Source organism: Haemorhous mexicanus, chromosome 26 (genome assembly GCF_027477595.1).
Source record: "Haemorhous mexicanus isolate bHaeMex1 chromosome 26, bHaeMex1.pri, whole genome shotgun sequence".
NCBI classification, from domain to species: Eukaryota; Metazoa; Chordata; class Aves; order Passeriformes; family Fringillidae; genus Haemorhous; species Haemorhous mexicanus.
In genome coordinates, this window is record NC_082366.1 from 4,081,269 (window position 1) to 4,102,266 (window position 20,998).

A 20,998-nucleotide genomic window follows, 5' to 3' on the forward strand; every position below is an offset into this window, starting at 1 on the left:
AAGATCCACCTTCTGGAGCTCCCTTCAGCCCGGTTCCCCTCAGATCCACCGGCTGGAGCTCCCTTCAGCCCGGTTCCCCTCAGATGCACCGGCTGGAGCTCGCTTCAGTCCGGTTCCCCTCAGATGCGCTGGCTGTAGCTCCCCTCAGCCCGGTTCCCCTCAGCCCAGCTCCTCTCGGCCCCGCAGCCCCCTCAGATCCACCGGCTGGGGCTCCCCTCAGCCCGGCTGCCCTCGGATCCGTGGCTTGGGGGTTCTCTCAGCCCCGCCGTTCTCTCCAGCTCTGGCTCATCGCCGCTGCCCCGGCGGTGTCCGGGAAAACATCCCCCATGGCCGCAGTGTGGAAACTTCGCCTCATCTTCCCACAGGCGGCTGCGCCGGGGAAGGGGCGCCCCGGCTCCTGTGGCTCGCGCTGCGCTACATTAAAAATCAGTCTCCTTGCAATTCGGCTGCGCCGGCATTAGGCGTCATTGTAAAGCTGTTTCTCCAGAAACCACCAAAAGAGAGATTCTTGGTGTTGGGGAAAACGCGGTGACAGCAGGAAGAGGGAGAACTAGAGGGGTTTATTTGGATAAAATGCCAAATAATGCTCCGTTTGGGCGAACATTCCCCGAATAGCGCAAAGACGAGCTAGGAAGCGATAAGCCCGCAGTGCTGCTGTCAGACCGCTCTCGTGGAAGGCGATGAGGGCCGCGTGTGTCACTGTGTCACTGTGCCCAGCTCCAGAGGCAAACCCTGCCATCGGCACCCGCGGACAGCAGGGAATCCTGGCTGTGGAAGCGCACGCAGCGCACCTCGACCCCGGGGCCGCGCAGGACGGAGAGCTGGCCCACGGCCAGGGACAGCACCTTCACGGAGCCCTCGCTGCTGGCCAGAGCCACCAGGTCACCTGAAACACACGGCAAAGGCATCATCGAGGTTGGCAAAGAGAGAGGCACGGGAAGTTTTGAGATGTTGGCTTTAAAGAGACTTGCGTGTACTTCTGTTTTCTGAGATAAATTAACAGAAAGTTGGACAGATCAATAACAATGAGACTGGATTTTGGAGTGATTAGGCCAGTCTGGAGACCTCATGTTCTCCTCACAAGGAGCCTGGCTACTTTGACAGAATCTGCTGAGTTGGAAGGGACCCACACGGATCATGGAGTCCAACTCCTGGCCCTGCATGGGACACCACAAGGGTCACACCATGTGCCCAAGAGCATTGTCCAAACCTCTCTTGAACTCTGTCACGTTTGGTGCTGTGACCATTCCCTGGGGAGCCTGTGCCAGTGCCCAGCTACCTTCTGGAGGAAGAACCTTTCCCTAATATCCAACCTAAACCTCCCCTGACACAGCTTCAGGCCATTCCCTTGGGTCCTGTCACTGATCCCCACAGAGCAGAGATCAGTGTCTGTCCCTCCACTCCCCCTCACAAGGGAGTTGCCAACCCTGGTGAGTCCCTCCTCAGTCTCCTCCAGCTGAACAGACTAAGTGCCCTCAGTCACTCCTCACATGGCTTCCACTCAAGGCCTTTCACCATCTTTGCTGCCCTTTGGATGCTCTCTGATCGCTTAATAATTTTTTTATGTTTCAGTGACCAAAACTGCACACAATACTTAAGGTGGGGCTTCCCCAGTGCAGACCAGAGCGGGACAATCATATCCATTATATTTGAATATGACACTGCTTTTCTTGTACTGCTCTAAGACATGAGGATGTGAGTTTTCAGCTGAATTTCCACGAGGTCAGGCATCTAACTGTACTGAGTGCTTGCTCCCTTATATCCTTATGGAAAAAATGATAATTAAATCCTTAGTATAGAACAGGGTTTAATGGTAGAAAAAATAAAAGAAAAGCTACAAAGGGAGTTCTCAGTTTCCATGTGCTTTTTTGCAAATCAAATGGACTCAGTTTTGAACACTTTGAAGGAAGCAGAATGTGTTTATTATCTTCCTGCTTGAAGAAAAGCAGAGGTAATAGCTGGTAAGTGATATGTTTGAAGCGCCTCTTACTTACCCAGCATCCAGATAAAGATTCTCCTTTAGAAATTAACTATAATAATCATGAGTTTCACGTACAAAAAAAAAAAAAAATCAATACATTAATTTCAAATCTGATGTGGCCCTAACAACAATGGGATCACTGTACTGTCAGTCATGATCTTGGTCAAACACCTTTTTCTATTTAGAGCAAGTTCAATACACCCTCTGAGTGATTACAGCTTTTCTTATGTATTGAGATTTTCTCTCTGAAAGCAAAGACATCACCAGCAGAAGAATAATTGAAATTGACATAGACCAAGTCCATCTGGCACCAAGGTCATAATTTTTGGGAAGATTATGAAAAACAGGAGATATTTTCTATTTTTAGTAACTCAGGTTATTCACCAAATAGCCAATGGGAACATACTGCCCAAGAGACGTGAGCATGGAGGAATTTATCCCAGATTTAACACTTTAGGGCCCTGGGTGTGCCTTTGTGAGGAACAGTTTATCCAGGGAATATATTGTCCCTCTGTTCCAACTAGGTCATAACGATGATGCTGTCTGTTCTGCTCATGAAGATCTGATGGATTTATCAAAAGAACCACGTAGCCTCAAACAGCTTACAAATGCACTGAGAATATTTAACCACAACTTATGCTTAGTGTGGTCATGGATATTTGTGCAAGGAAGGGAACTAGCAAGTAGAGCTAACCATGATAAATATGCCCTATTTGCAAACCTTTACAACTACCCGGCTTCTTCATCTAGAACAAAGCCTGACACAGCAAAGATCTGTAGGATGGATTAGAGTGTCCAAAGCAGCAGATGTGAATATTTATTATAAACTCTCCTCCAGCAAGTCTTTGCTGACAGAAGCATTGCATATGGATTGCACTTGCAGCGAGACTCTCCAGGCAGTCGCTGGATGACTTCTCCAGGAGCCAAACAAATGCCATTTTGCCTGCAGCCCTGACACCACAACAGCTGGCCAGGGGGTTAATGTCACTTCCAGCTTCTCAAAACCACTAATGAACCCAGTTGTTACAGAGAGGGACAGGCAGGAGAAAAGATCTGGACAGCTGCTGTCCACTTCCAGAAAGTAAGGGCAGGACAGAATGACAACTGAGACAAAGCTTCAGCTCCCTGTGTCAAGCAGGGCAAGGGCAGGCCCCAACCCTGCATTTTTCTGCATGCTTTGCTAGGTAAGTCACATGCCTGAAGCAAAACCGTAGCACTCATCCTGTCAGTCCATGCAGTATTCTGACAGTCCTGGGAAACAACAAAGCCAAGAGGAAAATAGAGAGGGTCAGTAAAAACCAGCCAGCTCAGAGGTGCAGTAGTAGCTGCACAGCCTCCACCGCTGGCAGTCACTGGGGAAGGGATGCAGGTGCACTTGGCAGCCCTGGTGAAGGATGATTCATTTCACAGGAGTTTCTCCCTGAGTTAGGATGAGTTACTATCACTGACCAGAACACAGCCACCTCCTGGCACGGGAGCAGCAGGATGCACGGGCAGATGCATGTGAGGGGGAATGCACAAAATGACAACATCTCATTTCCCTCACCCTTAATGTCAACACTGATCTATGGGCTCATAACCATTTGCTCATTATAATGTAAATTTACTCCCTCCTTCCTTCCGAAAGGAGATGTTTCATTTTGGGAAGAGGGAACAAATTGTGTTTTATTGCTCTTTCAAAATTTTTTCCAATTAGGAAAGCAAACAAAAACTACTACATAATTGTGATGCAAAGCTGTATTTTAATGAAGGATTCTTACTTGTCACTAACAAAGGCACTTTGATATAACGCTGGAGGGAGATAAAAGCCTGAAGAGAGGTAGTTCTTCATACCTTTGACCAACTGTCAGGTGGGGCTGGTCTATGCAAACTCACTGAACTGAGCAGTTAGTGATTTGCATTGAAATGAATACATTCTGCTTAGAAGATGCAAAGTCTCCAGGACTCTGACCTCTAGATCTCACAGCCTCTAGATCTCCAGCTCACAAGGCTTCCAGAAGCTGCTCTGGATCTGTTGGTGCACTTGGCAACATGGGGAGATAAAGTGAAGCTTTGCTCTGGCTGGCCCCACGCCAATCCTGAGCTCAGCCTTCTTCCTCAACCCGGCAGACAAGGAGTGATGACAAAGCACATTGCCACCACAAAGAGACCCTGCAGTAGCAGCCTTTGTGCTAGTCACAGCTGATCTGCTGTTGCCCACTGCTAAACACAAGTACTAATTTTTCTGATGTACCCCTATTATGTCCTTAGAATAACATAAGCTCTGACCATCTGGACACTTGCTTCAAGAAGGATGCAGTGAGTTGGAAAAGGTAAAGAAAGGTAGCAAAGCCAATTAAAGGTACAAACAACTTCTGTGCAAGGGATCCTTGAGGGGATGACAGCTTAGCCAAGAAAATGGCTAAGCTGTGCATTAAAATGTACTTGGCTGATGGGGCTTACTCCACGTGTAAACCTCAGGCTTCAGTCCTTCCAGTCCTTCCTTGGGGATCCACAGAGAAATGTGGAGCCAAGCCAGACCCAGATCACCCCCCAGGGGATGGTGAAACACAGGGTTTCCATGAAAAATGTCTGTAACCCACCTGACCTGGGAGCTGCGGGGCAGCCAGAATCTGGAATCTCTGCACAGTCAGCTTTCTGCTTGGACCAGACTGAGTTTACTCTGGGAATCACTGCAATTTCAGCTCTCTGTTTTCCCCAGCACTGGAGTTAAGAATTGCTGTAGGTTTCCAGTCCCAGTGTCCTACAGAGAAAAGCTCTGCTCTTGTCTCTGGACTGGCAATGCTCCTCGTTTTAGGCATTGATTAATTACAATGCAGTGCTGTTGTTTGGGCTGGAAATACATTTGTACTTAAAACAATAAAAATCATCCATGCCCTTCTAGAAGAACTATTCCTGCTACTAAAACTGTATATTTACATTGTTTTGAGACAAGAGCTGAACCCTAAAATCATTTAGTAATGAGAGACAGTAATATTTCAGTAAGTTTTTTTTTTTTTTTTACTTTTAGGATACATCCCCACTCTGAAAAAGGGGGTAGTTAAAATTAATTATGTTGTATGCAAATCTGTCCTTGTACATTTTCCAAATGTACATAAAGTTATGGGTTTGATAAAGACTGTAGCCATAAAGTGCCAAAAGCAGGAATCTGGCAAAAATCCCACCAAATTTACTGGAGTGTCCATACTGACCTAAACATGTGAACTTAAAAGCAAAGTTACTGCATTCAGTGAGGCTCAGTTGTGTTAGAGATAAGTAAACAACCTGCTTTTTCTCATCTGCAAGGAACTTTGCATAGCTATGGAAAGGAATCCTAAGGAACCAAAGCCCCTCCTGTGAAATCAGTATGAAATCCATCTCCTAATTTGAACTGGTGGGTAAATTTAAAATAGGGCAGGCGTGCTGAAGCAATCTAATTTGTTACTGCATTTCTTCAGAAGACAGAACTAGACAATATTAATTTGCTGGGTTGATGGCTCCAAATTACTTGGGGTAAAAGGAACAAAACCTTTACTTGTCAAAAGACAGTTTGACAATTTATATTTCATAGGAGCCTAACAGAAATCACAGCCATGATTGCTGTCTTCCTTGTACAGTGAATTTTGAGTGAAACCTTGCCAGGACCACACTACACACTGCTTTACATGTCCAAAAAGCTGCAAACTGTGATGGGTTTGGAGCAAACCATCATCCCTGCTTACTGGTGAGCCTTTTTATATGCCCCTTAAAGCATTTAACTTTTCTTTGGGCAAATTAATTTACTAATTCTGTAACATCCTATTATCAAATACTCTGAAAAGTTCTGTTTCAGGCCACCAGTACTTCATGTTTCTGGAGCAGTCTAGCAGTATTAATGCTAATAAAACAGTGTTGTAACAAAAGTCACAAACTCCACAGCTCCACAGGCATATCAGGCTGAGACATTCCTCCTGATAACTGGCACTGTTTGATCACTCCCAGTAACATCTTCCATAGACTCAGTAGCTCAGGTGAAGTCTTCTGCCCAAAAATGGGGCAGAACAAGGACAGGGACAGATCAAACCCTCTCCTCTCTGCTCCAGCAGCTCCTCCTCTCAGAGACAACAGAGCAGTTGAGGAGCAGGAATTGGGCAGTTGTTTCTAGTCAAACTACAGCAGTTACTTTAGACTTCCTTGCAAATATTTCTGATGTGATAACTTCCCCAATTTAAAAATTACTTGCACTGCCTAACTGTAAGCAAAACATCCACCTTCAAAGACAAACCCAGCTATTTCTGGGTTTAAATTAAAAATAAAAAAATCTTGCATGGATTGAAGAAATTCTGTTTATCATAACTGCATACAGAAGCCTGAGACCATTCCTGATGGCAGAGATGAAATAACATATCAAAGAAAGAAAGCAAGAAAAGCTTTGATCAATAGGGAAATGGTTTTTATACACATCAGAACCAATTTAAAGAATTCTCTAGGATCAATTTAGATAGACAGAAATGCTTCTCAGCATTTATTACCTGTGGAGGGAATATTGATCCCATCCATTGATTTCTCCTGTGCATGTAGAGCAGCATCTGGTTTTGTTGTGTGGCTTTTTTCCCAAAGAAAGATGACCCAAAGTGGAAGGTATAAGAAACTACTTATATTTTAAGGACTTACATTAATGGTTCAACCAATGTCATTGCTCACAACTTTTAAACTCTGTTCAAGAATAGTCAGAATGTAATTTTGCTTAATTTTGGCAGATGAGTGTTAGTCAATGGAATATATTTTAAGATAAGTGGGTTTTTTTGAACCTTACTTACCAAAGGCTGCCACTTCCTTACATTACACATTGCATCAAACATATTTTCTTTCCCATTCCCTTTTTAAAAGGAATATCTCTTCATGGTAATGTTACAAATTGCACAGCCCTAATGGATCATATTCCCTCTGAATTTAGGTCTTTTGTCATTATTGGAGCTGCAACCATTTGCATCTTCATCAGGATCCCTCAGCCTGGAGTTTCTAGGAACTGGGCACCTCTCCAGTGAGGTGTGAAAGGTAAAAATACCCAGTCCCTCCCTTTAGTCATCTGGCTAACAGTTAATGTGCTTGCCTACATAAAAGTAAATGGAATATTTACAAGGACTGCAAACTATGATTGCAGTGGCTGTAGATAAAATTCTTCATTACTGTCACACTAGGCAGAATGTTATTTAGCAGGCAACTGATTTCAATATATGATAGATGGTGGACAGGTTTTTTTTTTGTTCTATAAACAGCTTTCAACAAATATAACAATATAACAATATTTCTTGTACACTATATTTTGCTTAGGAATGCACTTTTTAGACATTATTATAAGTCCTCCATTCTCAAATGTGAGTAAAACCTCCTAAATATTCTTGTGGAAATAACAATGAAATAACACCTTCCTCCCTTTGTCTTCACATTCTATTTAGATCTTTCAAGAGTCAGGGCATAGAAAAATAATCTTGAGCAGTTTGTAATTCACTTGCAGCAATTCACTAAATATTCTCAGTAATGAAGACCAACAGGAAAGCTGGGAAAGAGAGAAGATGTCCAAGAATCTGCTGATACAGGTGTTTAATACACTGGTACCAAAATAAATTCCTTTTGTCATTCTCTCCAGAGACCTTTTTCCCCCTGTTCTGAGAAGTATTTAAATAGACATAGATTTGGCAAAGCATATAAGGGAAAATCAGCTGCTCTCAGAGTGCACTTGGGCTCGTGACTCACAGTCTGCATGTGAAGTCATTCCACTCAGTGCAATGACATTCTCAAATGAGGCAGGATCAGCACACCACAAACAGAGCCATGACTGCAACAGGGACTTAGAGTGAGCAAACTCACTCCTTGTCTGCCTTTCAGCAGGACAGCAACAGCCAGGCCTCCTAAACAGAAAGCTTTTTAGGCTGAGTAGGGCCATGTGGTGCAGGTGTCCTAGAGCCAAGTATCAGAAAAAGGTAATAACAGGAAAGTCAGCACAGAGAAGTTTCTCAGACAAAAGATTCAGTATATATTTACAAAGGTGGACAGGGATTTCCTTGGAACAAAGAAAGACCTCAAATTACCCAAGCAGTGTGTTAGCAGAAATTCTATTCACATCTTTAAAAATCTGCATGTGGAGATTTGGCCTGGCTGATAAATGAGTGTGGGGTGGGATGACGTGGCCTGATGCATTTCCCTCTGAAGAGTAAAGGCATGGAGTGATGTTTGGCTGATGGAAAAAGGGGACATCTCTTAACTTCTTACTCTGTGGAACTGTGACCTAGATGAAGAGGCATTATTCCTGGAGCTTAAACAGATCTCAGAACTTGACAAATATTTTTCAAGCAAGAAATCACCAGAAAGTTATTCAGAGCAAAGAAAGCATTTATCTGATAGAAGAAAATCCTTTCTATAAAAGAACTTAAAGCCTTTTTATAAGGATTTCTAGACCCAGTCCATTACTGTAAAGCTCCCTTTCAGCTGGACTTGAGCTTGTTTATATTACATTTTAGCTGGCCTTTCTGGTAGCATTTTGGATTTTTAAAAAGTATCTTCAAAACAAAGCAAAAAGTATTAAAGCAGAAACTTTCGAAGCAGAGTCTTCAAGATGTCAAAACCTTTCTGAATGTGTTAATGAGGAGTGTTGAATATATTAAAAATAATATCTTGAGAATAAAAGGAAAATACCTTCTTGTCTAGGACTGGGCTTTTTAAATGAAAGTGTCTGTCAGAGCAGAATATTTTTATGCATTTAATAGAAAGGCACTTGTCTAGCTTTCAGTGTTACCTAGAATACCTGCATGTGGGCACATGTGTAGGTCTGTGTTTCCAGGGGAATCTACCTTGAGGGAAAAAACCAATGAGGAAGGACCAAGCCATCCTGGCAAAAATCCTCGGATCGATACCAAGTGTGGGACCTCAGGCTCACCAAGCTGTTCTGAAATCAAAAATCCCAAAAGGCAGCATTTGGGTTCTAAGTCACCACTGAAGGGGAGGTGTTGAGTGACACTGCATCCATGGGGAGCTGCAGTACAAGGCTGGCTGAGAAACTCCTGAGAAGGTGACATCAGTCCTGGTGCTGCTGCAGTTGTGCTTGTGCTGCTCAGGGCAACAACATGACAAAAATGTCACATTTTAAGAAAGCAACAGAGGAAAAGAGGAAAGATCAGTATCATCTGATGCTCTTCAAAAAGGAATAAATCACCATAAAATTATCTGCAGGAGTTGCCAAGCTGAACCTCTGCTTGCAAAGAAACTTTTTATGTGATAGCAAATGCTGCAGAGCATGGTTAGAGTTCGCATTCAGATCTTGTTCTGAAGAACAAGCTTTTCTCTTCTGTTTAACTTACATACTGGAAGCAGCATGCCAAATCCTGTACTGCAAGTAACACTATCTCCAGAACACATTAGCTGTTTTCTTGGTGTTTCAAGAGTTGCACTCACATTAACTAAAAACTTTCATTAAGAAAAACAATACTTACTGATGGGCTAACTGAGAAAAATTAAGTCACAGCAAAATTTCTGTTACCACAAATTGAAAATTATTCTAGTTTCTGCTACGAGTGAGGACCCTGAATACAGGTTTGGATGCACAAAACCAAACTTCTTACTTGGCTGCAGCTGTATGTGTTTTAGGCACTGGTATGTCTCACTTTTAAGAATTCAGTGAAGTTGAGTGGTGTATAAAGAGATGAAAAATTCCAGGTGTGTAGGAACATAGCTCTGACTAATGGAAACACTGGTTTAAAAGCATTCAGAGAATAGAAGATAACCTTTGTATTAATCCTCTGCTCCTTCTCCTTCCCCTGCTTTGAGATGCCTGCAGTCATTCAGTTAAAGCCTCTCTGATCCTCCTTCCCTTCTCAAGTGATAAGATGGATATGCTTGTGTTACAGAAGATGAGACTGGGATATGAACACTGATTTATTTTTCCCTTGGACAGCATATGCATCATCCTTTCCATTAACTCCAAGGGAATGACCAGATGTGTAATCTCTTTCTGACACGGAGCTGGATTCATCTCATCTGACCTTGCCCTCCCACAGCAGGTTCAGTTCATCCAGGCTCCTTCTGCAGCTACCAGGGAGGAGAACTCCCTTTTCCCAGGAGCTCCCCTGCCTCTCTGGGACAGCAGGTGGCTGGCTCTGTCTGCTGACTCCAGAAGGGCCTCCACAGCTCCTCCTCAGACAGCTCAGGCAGGGTGACACTAAATCCCATGCAGGAGTTCCAAACAGGCACCTCAAAGACATTTTAAAAGAGAATTCTCTAACTTGCCTTGCTGGCAGATGTGTAAACCAGAGCATCTGCAAATGTACCTAGGCACCTGTATCCATCTAGGGGCTTAAATACCCTTGAAAGCCAGACTTCCATAGGCAAAGACCTGCATTAAACACAAGTCTTTATCATTTGGTGCAACTCCCATGCTGTGGCAACAATCCATAATTTCAGTAGCATTTGATAGCAAAGCAGATCATGTGCATCGTCAACATTTTGTAACCCTATGAACTCTGAGATAATGGACTTGTCTCTGCTATATTTCTAAGCTTATTGGAGTGGACTGTAATTAGCACTTCCTTTTTTTTATACAAATCTCTTGACCCCCAGAGCCAGTTCTTACACCTCAGCTAATAACCACTGCAGGAGATCAGAGCCTGAGGTGGAGGTGGGACACAGACCTAGACCACAAACTTCAGTTTACCTCCAGAGTTTAAGCAAGAGTCATGAAAACTACACTTCAGAGAAAAAGCACTTTTAAGGGAAGGTAATATTTATTTTGCTTTGCCTCAAAATGATCTTCACAAGTGTTTTACCTCTGAATGTGCTCCTTAAAGAGAGGTTCAGTGTCCTTATGAGCCCAGACCAGAGCAGCTCTGGATAAACATTGTGGATTCCTAAAGCTTTTTGCACTCATCACTATTTCCTAGCAAATAAACAGGAAACACTTCTGTTTTGTCCTTAAAGCTAGTTTCTTGTTATCATTATTATTTCAGTCTTAGAGGATGAGCTAATGTATGTGGATTCTGGTTTCTGTCAAGCCAAGTCCTTTGTTACTCGATGCTCCCAGGACATGGAGGCTCACGTGGGGAGGGCTAAAGCCCTGCTGAGGTGGCTGGGAAAGCCAAGCTTGGCTTGTGCCTTCAGCTTAGCCTGAGGTTCTCCTCCTGACTGTGCAGTGTCCTATCTGTTGTAGCTGTCTGGGCATCTTCTCTGGTGACTGGAAAGAGATGAGTGGCATAAAATGTGCTCTGCACATCCACACTCTCCATTCACCCCATGGCTAGCTTGAGCAAATGATCTCATTTTTAGGTGGTCAAATAGATGGGGCTCAATGCCACCCTTCATCTCAAACTTCAGCTCTCCCAGCTCAAGTTGGGTTTTTTTGTCTGTCTGTAAAACTTGCAGGATAAAAAAAAAACCTGGAGATTTTAAATCTTAATCAGTGCAGCCTTCAGATGTTGCCTACACTATCACAATGATACAAGTGCAGCAGCATTGCAGAGTAGCTTTTATCTTTCTTCCACAGTACAACTAAATAGTATTTCACCAAAGTAGTAAAACTAGACAGACAGACACACAGGAAGACTCTGAAAACAAAACAAAAACCCTGAAGTAAAAAACTGGGCTTCATAATAACTTCTCCAATATAAGCTCCAAGAGTCTCTCTTTAACTTAAGCATGTTATTGTCAACAGTGGCATCTTTGTTCAGCTGTTCCCTTAAAAACATTCCTTTTACTGTCATACTCGGGTTGTCATCCTCACTGCCTTGACAGCACAAACACTGTGCTGTACAATCTGTCAGAGAGGCCAGTTGATTTCCTACATCTTCTGACACTTGCAGGTCTTTAATATCAGGCTGTCAGAACACCTGAGAGAAAGGTGGGTGCTTCCCTGTTCAGGCTGTTCCTGGGACTACCATCACACACACTTTAATCATTAGCCTCACACTGCTGTGAAATCCTGACTTTTATGCCCTCGGAGTCCCGTGCCAGAAAATGCTGCTGGTATAAATCTGTCTAGAGGTTAGCTGGCTCACTAACCCATGGAGTTCTAGACAAAGGAAAACGAAGCCTTTATGTCTTCATGTTTTACAAAGCTTATACAGTGTTTTCTTAAACTTTCTTCTGTGACTTTTTTTTTTTTCAGAGGGGAGCTGTAGTAGGTGTAACAATTACTCAGTGACAGGCGTAGGTGAAAGTCATCTGCTTAAAATAAACCCCTCTGTGCCAGGGCCCTTTTGTCTTTGGGTGTACTCATGGAGCAGATGAGCTTGGTGGGCAGTGAGTTTTCTGTAATGCAAAACTCCTTAGATTCAATATTAAAATGAAACTGAGAGAAGCAGAACAAATCAGACCAGAACAGTTCCTGGTCTTTAACTTTATGGCACTCCCTTTCCAGAGATGAGAGCATCTGTAATGCTGCTCCTGCTCGGCTGTTTCCCCTAAGTGACAGTGAACTAAGTGTTCCTGGGCAAATAATTGTCCTGGGACACTTGGATACAGAGAAAAAGAAATGAAGAGCTGTTAAAAAAGATTTTATAGCCCCCAGATCTGGGTGCTGCTGAGATGCAGCTGTCTGCTGCTACCAACAGCCCAGCTGATCTCACGGTGTGACACAGGGCCACAGGGGCCACCGATTTAGGAAATCCCATTCCAAGAACAAAGAGTGTGATAAGCAAAGCATGTACTTCCAGGTGGTATGAGTCAGATAAGCCACCAAGAATGATGGATGAATGTTGTGTAGCTTTCAGTGACTGTATTGATGCTCCAGGAGTTTCTGCTCACAGAGAGGAGAACAAAAATTTAGGTCTTTAGTGCTTTAATTGCTAAAGAACATGTGCTGCAGGAACCTAATAACTTTCTTTTGTGTGAATCCACGAACACCCTGCAAGAGCATTACTGGAGAATCAACAGAGTTGTGGCTGAGGCAGAGGTAGGACAAGTTTGGAGATCAGTTCCAATAAGTGCCTTGCTGCCCAACAGCACAGTTTGTTTAATTTCCCTGGGCCTCAGCTCTGCATCTACATCAGAAACCTGAATCACCACTCTGTTCAGCTCATCTCTTTAGGCTGACCAGGGTGGGAACTCCTGCAGCTTGTCCAGTGGAGCCTCTGGGCATTCTTGAAAAAAAATCATAAATAATCACAGGATGGGTTGGGTTGGAAGGGACTTTAGAGGTGCTGTAAGGCAGCAGCAGATCCCTTGGCTCTGTGTGCACACAAGGCATGGAGGATAACACACAGTATCACCCCCTTGAGCTGCCAAATGCCCCTGACCTGTCCTCAGGGCATGGCCAAGGCTGGGCAGGGAGTGTGGGCTGGCTGCTCCTGCCTGCAATGGTGCTGCTGTGGGGTAACAAATGCTGTCTGTCACCACGGCATTTATGACACTAATGCTGAACTGCTGGACAGCATCCAACAACAGCCTGTGGTGAGGGAATGGGACACAGCTTGAGAGTGCTGAAAAGGAATCCCCAGCTAGCACAGCTCTGATGGTTTTGAGTCTATCCTGTAATACTACAGCTAAGTGATAGTTAAATAAACAACAAAGGTACTTGTAGGGTACTTCAGTCGCTTTGCAGATTTATGGTGCTTTGGAGGCAGCTCCTTGCAGTGCTCCCTGCCAAGGTTTTCAGTGGGGTTAATGCTTTTGACTCCTGTGCTTCAAGTGTCTGAGAGATATGAATTGTGTTTCACTCGTTGTCCTGGACTGACTGGGACATTGCTACTTTTATTCACAGCCAAAAAATATTTTTAATTCTTTATGGATTATTCATCCCTTGCCTGAGAAGCCAGCATAGGTCGAGTGTGAATGAGTTTGTCTCAGACCCTGCAGACCAGCTGCTCTTTCAAGCCTAGGTCCATGACGTGCAACGGTTTCCAAAATTAAAATGTCCTGCTAGCCCGAGCAGTTCCTGATATATTAGATTAAGATATAAAATCTAATTGTGAACCCCTTGAACTGAGCTCGTTTTCCTTGAACTTGCCATTTGCAATCCTGCTGATTGCTTGGAGATGTAAGTTGTTCTTTCCTGTGCTCACAGAGCCACTTACACACAAAAATTGTGGTGGTAGGGCTTTGTAAGTCCAATCCATCCCCTTCCTAGGACTGCATAGGCATGAGTAGTTTAAATTATTTTCATTGAAATCCAGGTTACCAAAGCAACCCTGTCAGATAGAGGCATTCACCCTTCTCATCTGCTGGATGACTCTGGCTAATACTTAGGCTGTCATGGTCTCCAAAAGAAGGAAGACTGCAATTCTGCTCCAGCACCATATTATCTTTTCTCATTGCTTTTACATTTTGGCAAACCTGCAATGATAGGAGGTAATTCTACCTCGTAAGATCTGAGAAGAATTGAATGCAAATCTCAATGCATAGCTTTCATATCTAAATATGCAATTTTCTGCAACCTCCCTCTCTCCTCCTGATTTACCCAAAAAGCTGGTGAATACTTTGCTATTTTCCCTTTCTTTTGAAACACAGGCTTTGCTCTAATAGCTTTTTCCAGCAATATTTTTCCTTCCTCTTGTACTGAAGCTCAGTAGATGTTGTTCTCAGTCTAGCCTGGTTCTTCTATGTTCTCTTCTACACCTGCCCAGTTCCTTACCCCACACTCCTTATTCTTCCTCACGTGTGCCTCAGGTGGTCCCATGGCCATCCATCCATCCATCATCCATCCATCCATCCATCCATCCATCCATCCATCCATCCATCATCCATCCCTCCATCATCCATCCATCCATCCATCCATCCATCCATCCATCCATCCCTCCATCCCTCCATCATCCATCCATCCATCCATCATCCATCCCTCCATCCATCCATCCATCCATCCATCCATCATCCATACATCATCCATCCCTCCATCATCCATCCATCCATCCATCCATCCATCCATCCATCCATCCATCCCTCCATCCCTCCATCATCCATCCATCCATCCATCATCCATCCCTCCATCCATCCATCCATCCATCCATCATCCATCCATCCCTCCATCCATCCATCCATCCATCCATCCATCCCTCCATCCCTCCATCATCCATCCATCCATCCATCATCCATCCCTCCATCCATCCATCCATCCATCCATCCCTCCATCCATCCATCATCCATCCCTCCATCCATCCATCCATCCATCCATCCATCATCCATCCATCCATCCCTCCATCCATCCATCCATCATCCATCCCTCCATCCATCCATCCATCCATCCATCCATCCATCATCCATCCATCATCCATCCCTCCATCCATCCATCCATCATCCATCCCTCCATCCATCCATCCATCATCCATCCCTCCATCCATCCATCCATCATCCATCCATCATCCATCCCTCCATCCATCCATCCATCCATCCATCCATCCATCATCCATCCCTCCATCCATCCATCCATCCATCCATCCATCATCCATCCATCCATCCCTCCATCCATCCATCCATCATCCATCCCTCCATCCATCCATCCATCCATCCATCATCCATCCATCCATCCATCCATCCATCCATCCATCCATCCATCCATCATCCATCCATCCATCCATCATCCATCCATCCATCATCCATCCATCCATCTCTCATCCATCCCCCATCCATCATCCATCCATCCATCCATCCATCCATCCCTCCATCCCTCCATCCCTCCATCCAATCCTTTCCCCACTTCCAGCTCCACACTAAACCTGCTCTCCTCCTGACACATTTCCAGCTTGAAGCACTGGTTTGAATTTTTTTTTTTCTTGATTTACATGTTCTTTTGATGATTTCCAAATAAAATCTTTGTCATTTAGGCTTTTAACCAGCATATCAACACAGCCAGGCTCCTGTAACTCTTGGATTACTAAATCATCTACATGACTATCCTGATGAGTCAAAAAATGATGTTATGGAAAATCACTTAGACATTCCATCCTCCACAAAATTTTAAATGCCTTCTGTATTATTCTTAATTAGTAAGTTGCTTAATAATACTGTCCTGACGTAGTCCTGTGAGGAATTATAGGAATTAACCTGAGCTGTTACTAGGCACAATTTTCCTTGTGAGAACACGAGTCTTACTCTCACAGTGCCACGTGTTTTGGGCCAGCACAGACCCAGGCCCTGGCCAAGAAAGGCTTTGGCCCCATGGTGGGACAGAATTATCAGCCATGTCTCACCAAAGAAACTTCAGCTTTGTCCTTCTTCTTCATTTATGCACAAAGAATTCAAACAATGATGTAAGGCAGAACCCCAGATGTTATTTTTGTACAGGGAAAGCTGGGGTTACGTTGTGTTCCTCCACATTGGGAGAGCTTTTGCTTTAAGTATGACCTTGTACTCCTGTGATTCTATCCCCATGGACACAGATCTCTTTCATCTCAGGTGAATGGATGATTCCCTAATATTGTTAATGTTTGTTATTAACTTTTAATAACCTCCACAATTAAATTAATTTGAAATTTCCAATAGACAACTGTGTCTGTTCTTTCTTTCCCCTGTAAGTGAGTCCAGATCTTTGAGTTAAAGCTGCAAATGGATGCAGCTTCAATAAATAACATTTGTTTTCTGGTCCTAGAGTTTCTCAAAAGCTGGAAATACTCAACTGAATTTCTGATTGCAGCAACTCCTGAAGGGAAGAGCCAGGCTTCACTTTCATATCCAGCCTCTCTCTGAGTCTCATTATCCATCTATCTGTCTGTCTGTCCATGTATATGAATCTCCACAGGCTTGATTCAGACTCAGTCCCTGATTTCTTTATGTAATGCATTTGCCAGCGAGTTGGTCTGGTTTCACAAGAGCTTTAGCCACATAACCAAAAACCACACCAGGCTGCATAAATGGATTTTCAGCAAGTACTTCTGAACAGAACCTCTTCACCAAATTGTTTTTCTGTAATTGAAAAATGTCTTTCAAATGGAACCACTTAGCATAGCTCTGAACTCCATCCAGGATGGTCATAAACTGCTGCTCACTGGCTAAGGCCCAAGATTTTAACATCAGATACAAATGCAGTAGCAGATGCCCATACTGCCAACACCAAAATCTGGCCTGATGAGCTCCATTTTAAAGGGTTTGTTTCTTTGTTCTCATTTCTGCTTGGAAAATCAAGGAATGCATGAAAGCAGAGCTCAAATGAAATATTCTTTGGGAAAACCCAGCATGAAAACTCTCTCCAAGCCAGGCTTCTGGTCTGCCTCAAGCTTATCCCAGATAACCCAAACAGCTTGTGATGGAGCCTTCTCCAGAATTCCATGTTCTTTATGAGCAATAAAAGAAATATATACTGAGGTCAAGAACCTCAGTATCAGCTTCAATTATTTTCAGCAAAGTATCCCAGATAAACATAATTTCAGCATTTCTTCCCTGATGTCTGTAGTGAATGACCTTTAGCTTCTCACTGCACCCCTTTTGATGGTCTCCATTTCCCAGCTACAGCAATTCAAACTTCCTTCTCCCAAGACATCTTACTCCTTTAGGTATTTCATCCTCTCCATTCCACATGTTTCATTTCCTGATTCACCCAGCAGTTTTTACACCCAGAAGTTCTACAACCCAAATATTGATGCTCTCTGCAGAACACAGAAGACTTGAATGAGATCAATTGGAACCACTGATGTCAAATATAATGGTTAATGTTTTTCATGCTCTTGGGAATGGCTGTTGAGAGAACAGCCTTTCACAGGACTTGCTGCAAATTCAGACATTTGAACAGCACAGACACTGCAGTGGATTCACAGGTAGAGATGTGTCAGCAATGAATTAAGAAGGCAAGAGAGAGGAGAAAAATGCCTCTTGTATCAAACTGATTGTTCTTGTTGTAGCCCAACACCTCTGTAGGCAGCTGCAATGCCAGCACCTTTACTTTCACTCCGTGCTCATTCCTGGAGTGCAACTCAGGCTTTCAGAATTACTTGGGGCACCAAAGTCTGAGCTTCTGCTGAAAGCTCTTTCCATTTGGCATCCAGCCCTCAATTATATTTCTAGTGAATACCCCTGGGGCAGTAAGAACTGCCCCAGTCCCATTCCATGAGCAGTGCTGCCTTGGAAAGATGAACCACTGGCCTGTCCTAGACAACAAACAAACAAACAAACAAACAAACAAACAAACAAACAAACAAACAAACAAACAAAGGACTTTGGTGCCTTGAAGGTGGAAATCAAGTAGGAAAGAAAGAGAAGTTCCAAAAAGGGATCCAGCCTAAGGAAAATCCTAATTTCTGTATTTACTGCAGCTGTTCCTGAGCTAGTATGTCTGGGATAACAAGGATGAGAATTCCAACAGACAGATGATAATGACTAGAAATAACTTGATATTATCTGTTTCCCTATCCCTACTGTTGGAGTAGTTTGTTTCCTACAATATTGGTTTTGCATCACAATAGATCACTGGAAAATTACTGATTAAATCTGAGGTCTTAAAGACATGAATTATTTGTAATATCTAGCATGAGAAAATAATTTAACTCTTAGAATCTACTGATTAACATATAATTCATGTGATTCCTTTTATTGTTCGAAATACAGTTTAATTTAAAGATAATCTTCTAATCTGCTGTATTAAAAAGCAATTATGGCAAGAGTGCATTAACTAAGAATCAGTTGCCAAAGACAAAACAGCTCCAGGACTTTATTAAAACACACTCATGTGGAGGTGACTGAACAACTGGGGAGGGCATCACTTAATCCACTTAATTATTTAACGCATCAGGATTTAATTTGCCAATGAAATGAATGAAATTGTTGGATACTGAACACAGGCTGGCTCATGCACGCCCACGATGGCATCACAGACACTCCTCCCTCTGTTTGCAGACACTGGGGGTGAGGGGGTTGTGAGCAGCACCAACACTGGGAAAGGCTTCCCAGAACCCCTTGAAATGGAATTTAGAAACTGAGATGCAGGAGGAAGAAGCATTCATAATCAAGCCATCCTGTGCACAACACCACAGAGCTGCTGCACCTCTGGCCTGAATGGGGTGCACTGACACATTTAAGGAAAGGTGGAATCCTTAAGTGCAAAGTTTTAGACAGAAGGGTAGAATCTCTTCTCAGTTAAGGAAACTAGGGAAAAAAACCTAAACAGAAGCCCACACAGACTGAACTCCATTGTTTTGGATGCTAAAGAGAGATTCTACTTATAAATTAAAATCACATTTTCCCTTAGTACCGAATATCAATAATTCAAATACTGAAGTCAGCAAAAACGGTAGCGTGTTGGATCTGCATGAACAGAAGAAGTCAATGGCACATTCAGGATTAGAACTTGAATCTGTTTCTCAGAACATCTCCTTTTGAAATTCCCTTTGTGCTACATGGATCAGTTCCCATCACTCTGGCTGCCTCAATAGGAGGTGTAGAGTAAGACTTTAATTCCCCTGAAAGACTCAGGCATATTACAAATTACTAGCATCCTCCACTGCCTGTATGTGAAATTCATATACCTGTTTGTCTTCTGCACAATTGTATTTCAATCTTGATTTCATTGGTAACTTGTTCTGTATTTGGATTAATTATTTAGTGAAAATGAACATTGCTGTGTGGCAAAGATGAAAAGCTTATCAAAGGAGAAGGAGAATTCCCTTTCAGAGGGAATTGTACTCACTGCCTGAGTGTCTTATGAATGCACACATGATTATCTGAAGTTCTTCATCTCTTTCTGAAGGAAACCAATGCCCCCTTTTTGCTGTCTTCAAGTTGCAAGCTTTAGGTGCTCTGAAAACAGATTATGGCCCGCACAGCTTTATTTTATTTATTGATATTACCTGCATCTTGCTAATCTGCCCCACAGAAAGAGAGAAGATTCCTTGTTTCAAAGTCAGATTTATCTGAGAACTGATTCCAGACTGTTTAAAAGCCTTGCTAAGTTTGAAATTTGATGATAATTAACAGAAATGCAACCTGAATAGAGATTTGTTCATCTACAATAATGACTATTTCTTAAACTTCATCTCACTGTGGTTTTATAGCAAAGACAAGCATAGAAACCTGAAACCATCTCATATGAACCTGGTTTTAATTGGGCTTGCTCTTTCACTAGTGAAAAAAAACAAAATGCAGGCAATATTAAGAACCATGATTGAGTGAGTTGAGACTACATGGGGGCTGAGCAGGACACAGCAAGAACAGAGGCAGGACTGCAATGGGAGAAATCCCTTCCTGGATGAAATCAGCTATTTTTGTTCTTGGTGGATGCCCCACAACACTGTGGCTGCAAACACCTAACACCTAAGGATGTCAAAAAAATTAAGCAATTAAACAGGAAAAAAAAGAAAGAGTAGTTGATGATAAGTGTTTGTAGGAGGAGAAACAACTGACTGGTTCAAACCACCAGGTGGGAAGTGGAGGGGGAACAGGGCAAGCTCTGTGTAGGTGGACCCAAAATGGACCCCAAATTCTTGATACAATTTCTTTTGCTGCCTGTGGGACTCACTGGGTGGGGAGCAGTGAAAACAGGAATGTCACTGCTCACTGGTTTTGTATTTTTAGTGGTGTAGCTGCTGTCCATGGTGACCCCTATCCCATCTCTCCCCTCTTTTCTTCTCCCATCCACTGTGTGAAAATCAGCAGCATGGAAGGAGATTTGGAGTGAGCAGCAGCAGAGGAGGAATTATGGAATGTCTGAGCTATGGGGTGGTGTCAGACTGGAATGTTACAGGTTCAGGGCTCACACAATCAGCCACTTGCAGAAGCAGAGAGTGCTCTGCTGACCATGAGCCTGGGAACAGCCCAGGGAATGTGCAAGAAGGAAAGAGAGATGAAGGAGCCAAATGAGAGTCCCTGGAATCACCCACGGGTGACAGAGCACTGGGAATCCTCCAGAGACAATGGGTAACTCTCACTGCCTTGCATTTCTGGGGTGGAATTAGAAACTGCATTTCTGCTGACAGGTGCTGAGCATTAGAAAAAGCAGCTAAGCAGAATTTCCAGAGTTAGGAAAAGCAGCTTTCCAAGTGAGCACAATGATAGCCTGATGAGCTGTGCATGGGTTTGCCATATGTTCTGGCCATCACTTCACGTGTCAGCATTCCATTTCCCTCCTATCTCTTCTGTGACTTCAAGACAAAACAA

At 43.3% G+C, this 20,998-nt stretch overlaps 1 protein-coding gene across 1 annotated transcript in view; it reads right to left on the reverse strand.

Annotated features, from left to right (window-relative positions):
- Positions 1–541: 541 nt before the first annotated feature.
- Positions 542–20,998, reverse strand: part of SPAG16 (sperm associated antigen 16) — a 328,751-nt gene continuing 308,294 nt past the window's right edge. Inside the window, exon 16 of the mRNA XM_059868228.1 lies at positions 542–886. Coding sequence (XP_059724211.1) covers positions 705–886 — 182 coding nt within the window. The 3' untranslated portion in view covers positions 542–704. The remainder of the gene's footprint in view (positions 887–20,998) is intronic.